The 14,895-nt window shown below is 38.3% G+C and overlaps 1 protein-coding gene across 2 annotated transcripts; it reads right to left on the bottom strand.

Annotated features, from left to right (window-relative positions):
• Positions 1 to 12,154, bottom strand: LOC108234256 (N-acetyllactosaminide beta-1,3-N-acetylglucosaminyltransferase 3). Of its 2 annotated transcripts, none has more exons than XM_017413305.3 (2): positions 11,998 to 12,154; positions 1 to 3,665 (listed from the first exon to the last, which is right to left on the bottom strand). In XM_017413305.3, the coding sequence occupies exon 2, from the start codon at positions 3,653 to 3,655 to the stop codon at positions 2,501 to 2,503; it is 1,155 nt and encodes a 384-aa protein (XP_017268794.1). In that variant the 5' UTR covers positions 3,656 to 3,665; positions 11,998 to 12,154; the 3' UTR covers positions 1 to 2,500. The 2 variants fall into 2 exon arrangements, with proteins under 2 accessions (XP_017268794.1, XP_037830253.1); XM_037974325.1 differs by lacking the exon at positions 11,998 to 12,154 and adding an exon at positions 3,907 to 4,614.
• Positions 12,155 to 14,895: the final 2,741 nt, after the last annotated feature.

Genomic DNA, 14,895 nt, shown 5'->3' with positions numbered 1-14,895 from the left:
GCAAGATTTAAATATTTTATTATAACTTAACTGCTACAGAGAACACAGTTTGATTTAAAAACATGCAGTAAAACAACACACCGCATGTTATAGCATACCCTCCTCCAAATCAAATACATTCAGAGATTTGTGTGTATTTATTTAAAACACATTAATTATTGTATTTAATCATTTACTGAAAGCCCTTGGAAAAATCAGAGACCAGCTATATGTTGATAAAATTTAAATATACTTAAAGTAAGACACAAACACATTAAACACCATCCACAACAAATAATGAAGAACAATAAATTATCCTAACAGAATATGAAATATTATTAAATCCTTAAGAAACCCTAAGGAAATCCAGAGGCATTTTGCAAGGTTCCAGTCATAAATACAGAACAGAGAATTTAGACCTTTCAGTTCCCACTTTATTCTCCACAGAAGAACATACAGGATTTAACCCTTTGAATGATGGACCTGTCAGAATCGATGTAATCCCCCACAACCCGGTGACAGATGTTTTTACGCCCACACAGCGGGGCGGTCATTATGATATAAGGTTTCCACACAAGCTGTGATTTCAACAAACACGACACCGTGGGTTTCTATTTACCGCAGCTTTGTACTCTGGGTACAGAACAAAGATGTAAAGAGGCCCTGCACACATAAAACATTAACTAACACTTTAAATTTCTTCTGCATCACGTCTTGACTCAGGGTGGGTCAGACCCGCCAATGTAAAGTTTATATATACTGCTTTGTCCTCGAGAAAAACATGGGTGTTGCAGTAAAAAATAAATTTAAAAAAGTTTAAAATTTAAACTTAGCAAACAATAAAATCAAACTACATTCCCAAACAAAACAAATATTTAATCCACTCCTTAAAAGTTTGACACTAAAACTGCCTCCTTGCACATCCATACGGTTTTGCTGTTAATGCAGATTAACCCAGTGTTTCTTTTTAAAATTGTGTTGAGTAAGGCTGCAAAGTTGTGGGAAATGTTCAAAGTTGGAAATTGTCCATGGTAATTAATGGGAATAAACCTGGAATTCCCTAAAATTACCTAACAGGGATTTAAAATATAGTTGAAGAAAATATATTTGAGCATAATCTTGACTAAAACAACCAGATTTCATAACTGCATCATACAATGAGAGGTAGCACACCCTAAAGTATGACAAGTTGTGTCTCCTGGACATGTAGGGATAGATGGAAATACTAACATGCAAAATTGTCAAATTGAATTTACTGAAATTTGTTTTCTTTTTCACATAAAAGAAATTTTAAAAATCTAAATAATGATGACAATTTTGTTCAATGTTGTGCAAATGAAATTTGACATTTCTTTTGTACATATGTTTTGACATTTCAATGGTTTTTGTTTTGTTTTTATGTGAACACAATGACAAAAAACAAAAAAGGATCATATAACATGAATATTTTTGTTCAGAGGTGCGGTCATGAATTAAGGAAATGGATTACAACAACAAAAAGAGAACAGAAAATGTTTTTAGAAATCTACTCCCCTTAAAAGTTGTGATTGTGATCCTTTGTGTCATCAGATCATTAAATTTGTTACTTCCATTGTTTAAATTACCTCATATTTCCTCCAATTTTTTCCACTTTTAAATATTTCCAACATGTCCCAGCTTAACTTCCTTGTTCCTGAAGCTTTTTCGCCGAACTCTAATGAGTTCACACTTTCCAGGTCTTAGGTCTTTTTGTTTAAAAAAAAAAAAATCATATGCAAAGTTTGAATTCAGCTTCATTAGTCAATATTGTAAACAAATAAAATGTATTAAGACTTAACTTCTTGTTGATAGTGTTTGGGTGGGTGGGGGGTGGGGGTTACATTTTATGGGTTGGTAAAACTGCATCTCCATGAACCATTTACATCATTTCATTCATAACTTAATGACAATGATTCACTCAGATGGTGTTTTAAGGTCAGGCAAACACCAGTTCATGTAAGTTCAGCTCCTGCTCTGTTCAGGTGAAAGTGGCTTTGTTTAAAGCATGCTGCTCTATAATGCCCATGGTCATCCCACAAAGCTGCAGAAGAACATTACAATGACACCATGAGAATCCCCCCTGAAATGCCCAGAGGGGGCACACTACTATGCATCTATTTTTACATGTATTTGTTATTATTGCTTAATTTGTCCCGTTCATGTGGTTTTTTTTTACCTTTTTTATGAATCTCTTATGAATCTACCAAAGTAGGTGACAAGTTGTGAGTAGCAACAAGCATCCGGATCAAACAATCTAGCTGCACAGAACCTGCAGAGCAACACCAGATCATCTTGGAAAGAAACAAACCACATTTGTTGAATTAAAAGTATTGTTCTGTCATTAGGCAGAAAATACCAAGTCTTTTGTCTACCTTGGAGGTAAACAGAAAAGAAGTCATTAGTAAATGTCAACATTATGGCTGTCTATGCAAATATCTGTTCATTTGCATATTCCCATCCATTACATCTTGTGCAAATCCACTGAGCTGTTACTCCTTGTGGGTTATAGTTTGTTGTCGTGAAGCTGAGTCCTAGAAGAACTGCAGTCCAGATCCGGGTCCTGTATTCTGTTCCACATCAGATAAATCTGACCTGGAAGAAATCTGTGTACAAGTAAAATGTCTTTGTAGAAGCAAGGATCGTACGCATCCGACGTAACGGCGGCTATGTGTAGTCCTGCAGTCCTCACCCCTATGTGGGAGGCAGGGCCAAGTCCTGCTTTGGCCAAACACATCCCCATGTAAACGTCATCAATGGGAAGAAAGGGGATGGATTTGGACATACGATATATAATCATTCCTGTAAAGCCAGACAGGAGGAAGCCCCCACCTCCACAGTATGGAGGGTACAAATTGGACTCCTGCACCTGAACTGGGATAAAATATTTGCTCCCTGCTGCTCTAATGGGCCCAACGTTGGCAATCAAATGGCCCGTGAAGAGATGCTTGCTTCCATCATTGTCATTAAGACTTTGGAGGTACACAACCATGTTGTCTGTGTTTGCAAAGACATCATCATCACCATTAAAGAGGAAACGAGCCTTGGGACAGTTTCTTTCCATCCATTCCAGGAAGAGTGTCTGCTTTAGGGTGAGGTTGTAAAATGTGTCACTGAAGTCCCACTGAAGGATGTCACTGAACTCCCTCTGCTCCAGCTCCAGCATTTTGTTGAGTCTTTCCTTCTCATAACCCTCACCAGTTGTTCCTGAGATGAAGACCCTTCGAATCCACACACCGTTGTGCATCCTCTCTTTAGCCCAGGTTTTGCGCAGCACCTCTCGGCGGTCGTAATTATGAGGGGAGCTTTTAATAACCAGCAGAAGGAAGACTTTGTTAGATTCGTAAGCGCCCCCACATTTTTCAGGAAGGTCGAGCAGCATGGGGAAATGGCGACAATGTTGATAATAGAGAAAGTCCTGGATATTCTGAGGAAGAGTTGTGAACCCAGTGATGTTGTTGGCAGTGATATTTTGCTGACATTTTGGCCAGGAGTAAACATAGGAGTAATTTTTGATGGATAGGCTTTTGTGTATCCTGATCTCTTTTACATCTGTGTTGAGTTGTACAGTTTTGGGCTGATCAGAGTCTTTAGAAAGATGGAAGACCAGCAGACCAAGAGCTCCAGCCATGAAGAAAAATCTTGCCTTGGTTGATCTCATCCTGGAAACTCTGAAACACAAAAACATGGTTTGTTGAAACATATCTTAGACCCATGTTTGTACTAATGAAGGAATAATGAACAAACTGTACATATAATATATATATATATATATATATACATATACTCTGTATATATATATCCACATTTAGTAGAGACTAATGGGAATCCTTAAATAAACAAACAAATTAAATAAACCATCTAAGAAGCAGTGGTTTCGAAACTAGGTAAAAGTTGCAATTTGCCACTAACCATTTTGAGCCACTTCTGAACCAATGGACGGATTTCGTTGACACTTTCAGGAAATAAGCAATGGATGTACATCTACAACTGATTAACTTTTGGAATCACCCCAATTCAAGATGGCCACTACAGCTAATCAACAATACACAGCACAAAATGGCTACAACTCAGTCAACTTTAGAGAAATTTAGCTGAATTTGATGTGGCAATAACTGAGTCATTCACAACACATACTCCAGGCATGACAGCTTGTGATACCGGGTGCGACTGTGCATAACGTTAGTTTGTCAAGGTTTAATCAAAATGGCTACAGCACAAGATGATCTTAGTCCAAAACTCTGGCGTGAAAAGGTAGCAGTCAATAATTCATTCCTTTAAGAACTGCTAGGACTTTAATTTGGGTTTTGTTTTTTATCAAACGTGACACTGAGCATCGTATTCGAACATCCATCCCAAAGGATTTTATTCCAGAGTTGCTGCAGTTAGCTAAAATACAACTTAGCAAACGTAAGATGTTTTGTTCTCCTTGTTGTCCTTCTGAACTAGATGATGATGATGTTTAATATTAACAGACTGACTGTGGCATGAAGGGTCTGAGATGTAGCTCCTAAACTCGTGAACTTTTTCACTGTTTTTAGTGCTGGCTGCTTGTTGTTGTTGTTTTTAATCACAAGTTCTGCCAACTTTGGTCCAGGTCTGCACCACTGCTGATGCTGCATCACTTAATTAAACTCCCCCACTTAAGGCAGCAGCTCACCCCACACCCATCAGTCACCCTTTCTTCCAACTAAGAACTACACTCTCAGATTTGAAGGTGCTAATTATTCAGCTTAAACACTCAGTCTACGTTGAAGAACTTTGTGCGAGCAAAAAGCAAACAAAATCTTAAGTCCACTGTTACACCAACAAATATTGTCATAGTAAGTAGTCATACATCTAATTATATCATTACTGTCAGTACTAAAGTTGCTACAGCAGGTGCAGAGAGTATCTGGGGTGAACTTCTTACAAACGTTAGAGGAAATGCTGTTTTGCACTTTGTTTTGTTTGATTTTTTGTCAAGGGAGACTCCCTAAACTGATTGTTTCTGAGTGGGTGTTTTGTTTATGTAGCACGTCGCGGTATAAGAGTGGAAACACCTAAACTTTTTTGCTTGTTTCTCAAAAGTGTTTCACTTTTCATCGAAAAGAATTACTTCAGTTCTGACTATAAACTGTCATGGCAGAGATAACTACATGAGCAAGAAAGAACAGTGAAAAAAAACAAAACAAATTCTCTCATCTCATCTTTGCATAAAGTGCACCAAAATATAAATGTACCACCAAAAAAGCACTCTTGTGCAGAAACATCGCAGCAGATTAACACAAAAACAAGTTCCCGCAGTAGATTTGCTTGGATAACGAGAGCCTGAATGGTCAGATTGAAACTGAAACTCGGGGACTACAAAACATGACACAGAATAAGATCTAATGCTAACTGCATGTGGTGACTTTAAACGGCTTTGAACTAAACTATATCACTGAGGTAAATACATAAATCACTTGTCATTAAGTTTAAAGCTAGTTTGGAAATTTAATGCCAGAAGTTTTACAACTAACTCCACTTTAAAGGCGATACAAACACATTTCCAGTATCTCATAATGAGAGGAGCTGCAGCAAACAAGCCAGTGTCTCGTACTGTTATCCCTTTCATTTCATCTCTCACAAAGATTGCTTTAATTTAAATTTGTTTTATGAAAACAAATGAACCACATGTGAAGATTGCGCTGTTTTGTCTGGCCCACAGTTAAAAACTTGGTGACTTTTGACAAAGATTTGAAGTTTGACAAACATATAGCTTCTGTAGTCAAGGCCAGCTTTTATCAGTTATGTCTGTCAACCAAGGTTAAACCTTGTTTTAATCGTCCCGACCCAGAAAAGGCCACGCATGCTTTCATTAGTTCAAGGTTTAACTACTGCAGTGCTGTGCATGTTGTAATCTCTCAGCCCTTGATCAGACGCCTTCAGCTTGTACAAAATGCTGAGTCACAACTCTTAACCAACACACCCAGATGGGAGCACATCACCCCCGCTTTATTTTCTCTCCACTGGCTTCAAGTCCATTTTAGAATTGATTTTAAGCTTTTATTCTCTTAAGGGTCTTGCCACACCTTATTTAGCTGATCTAGTAGCTTTCCGGGAGTATGAGAGGATTATAAGCTCAACAAATAAATCTTTTCTGTAAGTCCCAAAGTCTAAATACAAACGTTGGGGTGACCTTTTGGGTCGCCACACCCAGACTGGAACGAACTACCTCAGGACTATCACTGATCTGCCCCTTTTAAAATCTAATCTTTAAACCTTTTAATTCAGGCAGGCTTTTAATATCTAGTGGCTCTCTGGCATTTTTGAATTGTTTTGCAATCAGTTGTTTTTATTGATTGTTTTTAACTTTTATATTGTGAAGCACTTTGTGCACCGTTTGGCTGTTGCAAAGGGCTCTATAAAGAAATGTTGACTGATTGATCTAGTTTTCATTCAGCACGACAAATGCAGAGTTTCACAAAGTGAGATGGCTTGAAGTCAGTCAAAGCATAAAGCAGGAAGTTATAAAACTAAAAAAAAAGAGGTTTATGTTATTCAAAAGCAAATATGCTCAAACAGAACCCCATTTATTGCTGTTATCAGCAATAAATGACGATTTTATTTTTCTGGGAAACGGGCATGGAGAGTGATATGATTGGCTGTGTGCAGCCTGCAACCCAAAGATAAAAAAAAAAGAAAAGAAAAAAGAAAGGATTTTAGACAAAGCTCAAAGTGGAACGTGTTTATGTGTGTTGTTAATTTGAACACGCAGACTTTTCTCTTTAGGTGTCTAAAAATGTTAAATAAACTTAGGAAAAAATTAAGAAACCATAAGTCTCTCACTTATAATTGAAGTTACATGCATTATGTATGTATGAAAATAAAACCTAAAGCTTTTCTGACACTTTAGGTGCTCTTATAAAGAGGATGTAAAGTGCTGTGGGTTATGCAAATGTTACTTCCTGAACAATCGAAACAGTCAGAAGCTTCCAGTTATGCGTCTACAAGGTTATTTATAACAATAATATTCTGCTGTGGGTCACAGATAAACATGTTTGTTTTTTAATTTGTCAGTGTAAAAATTTTGTAATAAGAATGCATAATAATTAGCTGTGCCCTGCTCCTCACCCTTCGGACTTAATGAGTCTCTTAAATCTTTATGAAACACGCTTTCTTGGTTATTTTTAAACAAGGTTTTTAAATCACTCCGATCCTTTTGACATAAATGTTTAAGACATGAAAAACAGGTGATTCTTTATGCTGCACCATTAATTTAATCTTCTGTAACAATTAAAGCAAAATATCCTATACACAATCATTATCCCCTGCCACCGAAGGGCGAACAACACACACAAATGTTATCAAATGATCTCATGAATCAGTGGAGGAATTTTAGTGAAACTCTCAGAAAGTAAACATTGCATGTACATCTACAAATGATCAACTTGTGGAGTCAACTCGATTCAAGGTGGCTGATTAATTCACCCAGCATGCAGGTTTTTAGACTGTGGAGGCAGCAGGAACATCTGGAGGAATTCCATGAAAGCACAATGAGAACACGCAAGTCTATACATCATGTTTTAAGGAACATTTAATTACTATAACATGCAATCAAAGATAAAAATGTGATCTGACTGATGAGTGACCAGAGTCCCAGTTTAGACCTGGTCCTGACATGCATCCTGGCTGATCTGGTCACAAGTTCACCACTTCAGGTACAATTTTTCACACCTGATTTGTGTGGAGTGATTAGATCCCAGTTACTTGCTTTACATTCAAATAAACACATCAGCAGGTCTACTGATGTTTCTGTAAATATGCTAATAATTTTCACTCAGAACTCCACCTTAAAAAAAAAAGATGGCTCATCAGCAGGCTGCCCACTGTGTTCTACACAGCTCCATGTTCAGGTAAATGCAACAGAACACTGAAAAGCTCAGATTCCTGAAATATTATTGCACAAAATCAGCTCAGAGTTCAATCAAAGCAAACATTACTCTACAAACAACCTCAGGGAAGGCATGGTACCAGTTAACAAACAGCATCTACTGAGTACTATAATCTAGACAAAATTATATTTACTTTATTGACAAGGATTCTGACAATCAGTTCATTAAAGCTTTCAGCCAAAATGAATAAATAAAAACATCTACTTTAGGAATATTCCCACAGATAGCTGATCAGTCGTCTTATATTTGCTGGCAGCTGAGCCTGATTTTGGCAGTGATGTTTATTGCCCACACACGTGTTTGTTTGTCTGTTAGCAAAATATCTCAGACAGGATGTACAAATGAAAGTTTTTGGAGTCAACCTGAATCACGATGGCTGCCACAGCTAAGCTTCTGATTCTGATTCCTGCCACATTCTTGCCGTGCAGCTGCAACGACAGAACCATGCTTTCGTTTTTGCCAAACGCCGCGCCACACTCAGACACCCTTCATTTACCTTCTGAATGCAAAGCAAAAGTGCTTGTTGCCAAATCAGACTTGCTGGTTGAATGAAGAAGGATGTGGTTGAGGTTCTTCACAGCAAAAACTTTAATTTGCAAGATTTCAGGCTGCTGAATGGCATTACTTCCTCTACTACAAGACTGAAACTGATACGGTTTGACAGAGTTACTCCATGAAGCATTGTGGGCATAGGTAGTCGTATCATCATGCCGTTGATGTATAAAACATGGCAATGACTCACGAGAGCATCTCAGGGAAAACTTATTCGGCGAGTATTAAGGGTAGACGTTACGCATAATTATCAGACACACAATTACTTCCACACAAATTTACCGACAGGCAGTAAAGGAGGTGGAGAGCTGGGTCGTCATCCAGCGCGAAAGGGGGCCTAAACAAGACCTGCTTGGCACGGATCTCTGAACAAGCAGAGGGTGACGGCACAGTAAGAAAACTAAGCTCCAAAGTCCTCGTGCTGCACTGACACATTACGTGTTGCTGGAGGCAACAAATCAAAACACTGTCATGTCTCCACAGTATAGGTGGAATATGTTGCTTTACTTAGGCACAGTTAGACATTAACTCATTACAGAAATAAGTCATTCAGTTAATAATGAACTGAAAAGGAAAACTCCTAACCCAAAAACTCATCCTGAGAAAACATAAAAACTAAAGAAAATTCTCAGTCCTAAAGAGTTTCAACCTGAGTTTTGTTTAGGTTTTTTAAAATATGAACTATGGTATGTCTTCGCTTTAATTTTAAAAGTCATTATAAAGATTGAGAGCAGAGTGTTTCTTTAAATATCTGGATTTAGGTAATTCTGGCATCAATCTAACGCAGTAGATCTGTACCTAGGACTGCGCTCTTCTCGACAGAGATCTCTGAGGTTGTTCCTGGGATCTGTTGGAGCCACTCTTCCAGTTTGGGGGTCACAGCACCGAGTGCCCCGATGACCACTGTCACCACTGAGGCCTTGACTCTCCACAGCTTCTTTGTTTCCTCTTTCAGACTTTGGTATTTCTCAAGCTTTGTGTTGTCTTAAGACGCAAAAACTCCTCAATTCAAAGAGGGAGGCGGCTGAAACTCAAGTTGGGCATCTAAATGAGGGGTGTGTGTGTGTTTTGGGGGGTGGGGGTAGTTTCGTCAAACCAGTTCCAAAGCTGGTTTTGTGCAGAGCTTTATTAGCATCAGTTCTATTTAGACTCTCAAAGAACTGATTGACATCAAATAAATAAATAACCCTACAGTAGCAATCCAACAACTATAGAGCAGTGAATGTAAAAGTTTAATGTTAGTGTAAAAACTACTGAGCTTGATTATTCAGTGTTGATAAGCATTTACCAGCACTGTGTATAGTGGACGTGGAGGTGCTGATGTCGGAATACTTTGAGGACCTTATTAATCCCACCAACAAGTCTTCCATGGAGGGAAGCTGAGTCTGGGGACTCTATACCCAAAACCAGGGCCGAGGACACCGAGGTAGTTAAAAAGCTTGTGACTCTTGGCTGGTCTGGGAACGTCTCTATGTAAAGAGACGTCTGGGATTTCTTGCTCAAGCTACAGCCCCAACGACCCGATTCCAGAATAAACAGCAGATAATGGATGGAAGATTCAGACCAGAGCTCTCATCGAACTTCCTCTATTTAGTGCTTTGTTCATAAACACTGTCAGGTCTTTTAGGATCACCAGCTGGCGTTCACAGATCTTGATTCAGTGAGTGCATTTTTACTCGTTCTGTGTTTCTCTGTTCGACAAGTGGAAAGACACGTCAGCTGACAGTATAAAGAACATTCAAACAGAAGCTTTAGAAACTAGACTGATGAAATTAGAGCATCTGTATGCAGAGATAACCCAAACCACTTCCCTGCACGATCACCTTCCTTAGAAGTTCAGAGTACAATGAAAGATAATGATAAAGACCCTGTAGAGTTTGTAATTGAACATAATAACAAAATGAGTTCCCTGATTTCATCGGAGCTAAAAAAAGAAGGACGATGGTATGCATAAAATAAACTTGAAGTTTCCTGACTCCCAAGGTCTCCTGAGACTAATCTGATGGGATCTGTGAGAAGAGAGACCAAACTTCACATTTCCCAGAGCCAAACGGATCTGATGCTTAAAACCAGACATCCCAGAACACCCTCGACCAACTTCCACTGCAAACGCTGCTAAATAAAGAGAGCAGTCACGTTGACTCACTGTGCTAAAATGTTTGATTAATTTAAAGAACATCTTCACTGCAGCAGTGAGTAAACTCTGGATGTGGTGACAATACTGGATTTATTCTGTCATAAATATTCCTTATCTTTAGCTTATCTTATGATCAGGTTAATGCTTAAACAAGTTTATGGGTTTTTCTTGAGTTTAAGATAGAGCAACGCTTTTTTTTCTTTCCCAAACGCTGTTTAACGTATGGAGTTAATGATTAATCTCATCTATCCTAAAAAGCTTTCTTTGATGACTGGAAAATAATTAGCAATCTGCATTAATATAACTTATATACTTGTTGAATTGTGATCTGAATCTCATGGCAAAAAAAAGAAGTCAAAATTCAACAAATTTGCTGAAGGAACACACATTTTCTTTTTAATGCCAGAGTTTTATGCTGAAGTATCTTTTGCCAAGAAACAAATGAGTTATACCCATTTTGGTCAAACCTTGTGATCGATCTTATGCAAAATCCTACGAGACATTGCAACATATAACACTCAGAGTACGTGCTATGAATAAGTTTCACCTGATAAGCGTCAAACCCCACTCTATCAGATAAGATTTCAATATTTAACTCATTCATCTGTTATTTCATCACAGGAACCAGTTTCTGTTGATCGTGTTTGATAAAGATATTATATCAGTATCTGCAGCTTGAAAATATATATCCTCATCTAGTTAAGTTCACTTAAATTAAAAAGTAGAAGAAAGAAAAATACAGCCTTCAGAGCTGTGTCCTTAAGAGAAGTAAACAATCACCTCAAGATGTCGAGCATTCCTGTTAAAAGTCCCCTTCCCCATTCCATGTTTGGAATTTCTGCCTAATTGATGCCAATTCTTTTTTCTTTTTTTAAATGTTTAAAGAATCCAGAAACTATTGATGGTTGATGAAGCTGTCAGAGTCAACTAATCTGGCAAAAGAACGAGTGAAATGCTCAAAAAGAAGAAGTAAACCAGAACTTCACACCTACGTTTAAAAGAAAACCCTTAAATACTTTGAAAAAGAAGCGTTCCTGTCCAGGTTTCATGAATCAGAGAGTGCTGCGCCACGCTGCGTAATGTGAGCTGAAGTTTAGGGATCAAGTATCGTTCGTATTTTTAGTCTTAACAGCGGACTGACAAATGCACTGGCTTTAGAAACGATTTCGTACAGTGAAAAAAGAAAAAAACAAAACAAAAACGGAAATGAATGTTATAAAAGCGGAAACGTCTGCGGCTCTTAAAGCCTGACGCATTGTTTTTGCTTCGTATCCATCTGAATTAGGAAATTTAAGTCATTTTCTGTCGTGGCTCAAGTCTTTCAGCTCCCTGTACGAAACATTTCGTTAATTTTCGTTTTTTCTTTTTTGGGGGTAAAAACTGATGAAGTTTGCCTACCTGTTGAAAGCGGCCGTGCGCGCGCTGAGGTCTGAGTGGGGTGTGAGGAGGTCCCGGTGCGTCCTGAGGCAGCGCGCGCTGCAGGGCGGCGTCTCTGCGTCAGGAGCGCATCGATTTACCTCCTTCTCCTAAAACCCAACACGGGCGCGCTCTGACCTTACACACCAGTCTGAAATTAAAATATCAAACGAACAGAAGGCTCCAAATGATGTCAACTCTCTCATCATTACAATCTGCTTGGTCAAAACTGCATCAAATCAACTCTATTTGAGAACCAAACTGCTTTACCATAAACCCAAAGTTTAAAACAAAGCTCTCATGCCATGAGGTAGAGCTCAGAGTGTGTGTTGAGGATGACTCCCAGCTACTACCAGGCCAAATTTTAGATCATTGGTTGGAAAACTGGCTGATTTATTGCCAATTTTGTGTTTGCTGAGGCTGATTAGCTCTATTGACCACCTTAGATTGGGTTGACTGATAGATGTACAGCCAATGATTACTTTTTGAGAATTTCGCTAAAATCTGTCATTTTTCCAACAGACAGACCAGGGTGAACAGCAGCGGTTAGTGCCAAAGTTTTAAGCAAATATCTTGAAATATCTGTTAGCTCTTGGAGTATGTGATGAAGGTGATCCTCAGCTACTACCACACCAAATCTTTCGCTCAGTATCCATAAAATTCACTGAGTTAGTGCCATTTCTGTGTTTGCTGAGTGCAGATCTTGATTTTGGGTGACTCCAAAAGGTAATCAGCTGTAGATGTGCAGCCAGTGACTACTTATCAGAGTTTCATTACAATCCATTCACTGCTCTGTGAGATATTTTGCTAACAGACAGACAAAATGTTGCATTATTGGGTGGTAATTATGTGAAGGTGTAACAGAGACTTGTTTTCTGAGGTGCTTGAAATGATCTCGTGTCCACACTAAAAAGGAACAAACCGATCTACAATTAGCAACGTTTCTAGTTTACAGAAACCCCCAACAAGCTCTGCCAGCTTTAAACAAAAATCAGCTGGCTGTACAGTAAACTCTGCTTTGGTTGGGTCACATCACAGCATATATTAAAAATGGCAGAAACCAAAAGAGCTCCTCTTTCTGTGAGATTATATTACACATTTTAAAGGTCGGCCCAAACTCCATTGTCTGCTAAAACACGAACGCCTCAGAAAGCTGAGAATAACTCAATTAAAAGCCAGGAACACAAGTTTTTGTGTCGTCAAGATAATCCTATTAAGCTGCATGAATTCTTTAATCATCCCTGCCGGAGCTGAAGCAGGTATGGGCTTCCCAGCAGAAATGATTAAGTAGTCCCATAATTGTTCTCTCAGGATTTCATTATATGGCCGGTAATGCCCACAGGCCTGTTGTCACCAATCTACACACAGGTTTTATTTTTAAGCACAAACACATCAACAGAATCCTTCCAAACACAGGACATCCTGTTGACTTAAAGCAAAAAGATGAAAATAAAAAAATAAATAAATGAACTGTCAAGCATAGTTCTCACAAACAACCTTCAGGGGTGTCTTCTGTAAACTTCAGCAGCCTTTGTTAAAACAGATTCTTACTGAAATTAAAGTAAACTGCATGTTGCTCCAAATACAAGACCAGAGTTTAAATAAAACAGAACGGTGCAGAGGGAAACAAAAGCTCAAACAGAGAAAAGCCCAAACTGTCATGAACAGTGGAGAAGGAGGCGAACCCAGCGTGCAGACTCATCTTAGAAATTAAATTTATTTATTTTCAAATAAAGAAAAACAAAAAGCTGACGAGGCAGCACAAATGGAACTAAATACAAAGATGTCCCAGACACGGGCAGGAGACGCAAGCTGAAACATACAGCAGGAAAAATAGATAAACGAACCAGCGAGTAAGTGGAGGAGATGACCGGGTTATAAGGACAGAGGGTAATCAGGTGAAGTGGGCACAGGTGAGCGATAACGAGGAGCAGGTGGAGATGGGCGCGGCAGGAAAACAAGTGACTGACTGAGGACAGGTGAAACAAAGATAACTAAATTAAATAAACTCAAACATTAATTGAAAAGCCCTAAATCCTGACCCAAACAGACAAAGCCTCGTTCAGACGGATGAATTACGTCCTCAGCATCTCTTCAAGTTCAGCAGAAGCCTGTTAAGGGTCGTTTAATTGGACGTATCGGTGCAGAGAAACCTCTAAAACCTGCAGGACAGATATTTAAACTGTGAAGATTTAACAGAGCAGTTAAACTGGTGTGAACTCAGAACGTTAAAAGACAGTAAGGAAATTGTGAAACATTTTGTCACAGAGTCGTCTTGTTGAAGGTCAATGATGCAATATGCTTTTTTTTTTTTTTTTTGCTCCAGGAAACAGAACATGAATACATCAACTCATAACTTTATGTGTGAGGGAGGCTGAACATGTTTAATGTTCAACTCAATCCAGATATTTACAGACAGGCAAATTAGTTTACTGAGTGTCAAGAATTTGCCAACTAAATATTTACTTTGTTATAGTTTATCCAGTCAGAGGTTTCAGGCTGCTGAAGATGTGAGGAAACGCTTTAGGACTGGATGTCTATAAATTGTGGATTTAGAAAAAAGATATATTATGTATATAATAAGTAAAATGTCCATTTACATATGAGGAGTAAGCAGGAAAACAAAGCAGCTGATAAACAAATTATTAGACACAAATATGCAGTAAAAACACTCGTTTCTTTGACTTGTTTGCTGCATTTACCAATTTTATTATGCACAAAAAAAACAAAACAAAAAAAAAAAAAAACACAGGTACAGTGAGTGAAAGGCCACCAAACATAAATTACAACCTTTTATTCCAAATAAATACTAAACTACAAAACTCAGCAGTTTCAGCTTAAAGACAAACCTATTTAGATCACAGAAATATCACAAAAAGG

The sequence above is a fragment of the Kryptolebias marmoratus genome, linkage group LG24, assembly GCF_001649575.2.
Source record: "Kryptolebias marmoratus isolate JLee-2015 linkage group LG24, ASM164957v2, whole genome shotgun sequence".
NCBI lineage: Eukaryota > Metazoa > Chordata > Actinopteri > Cyprinodontiformes > Rivulidae > Kryptolebias > Kryptolebias marmoratus.
Note: the sequence above shows the minus strand (reverse complement) of the source record. Positions and strands in the feature narration are given on the sequence as shown.

Excerpts from the sequence above, each read along its gene's own strand:
- LOC108234256 (XM_017413305.3), bottom strand. The coding sequence starts at position 3,655 with ATGAGATCAACCAAGGCAAGATTTTTCTTCATGGCTGGAGCTCTTGGT.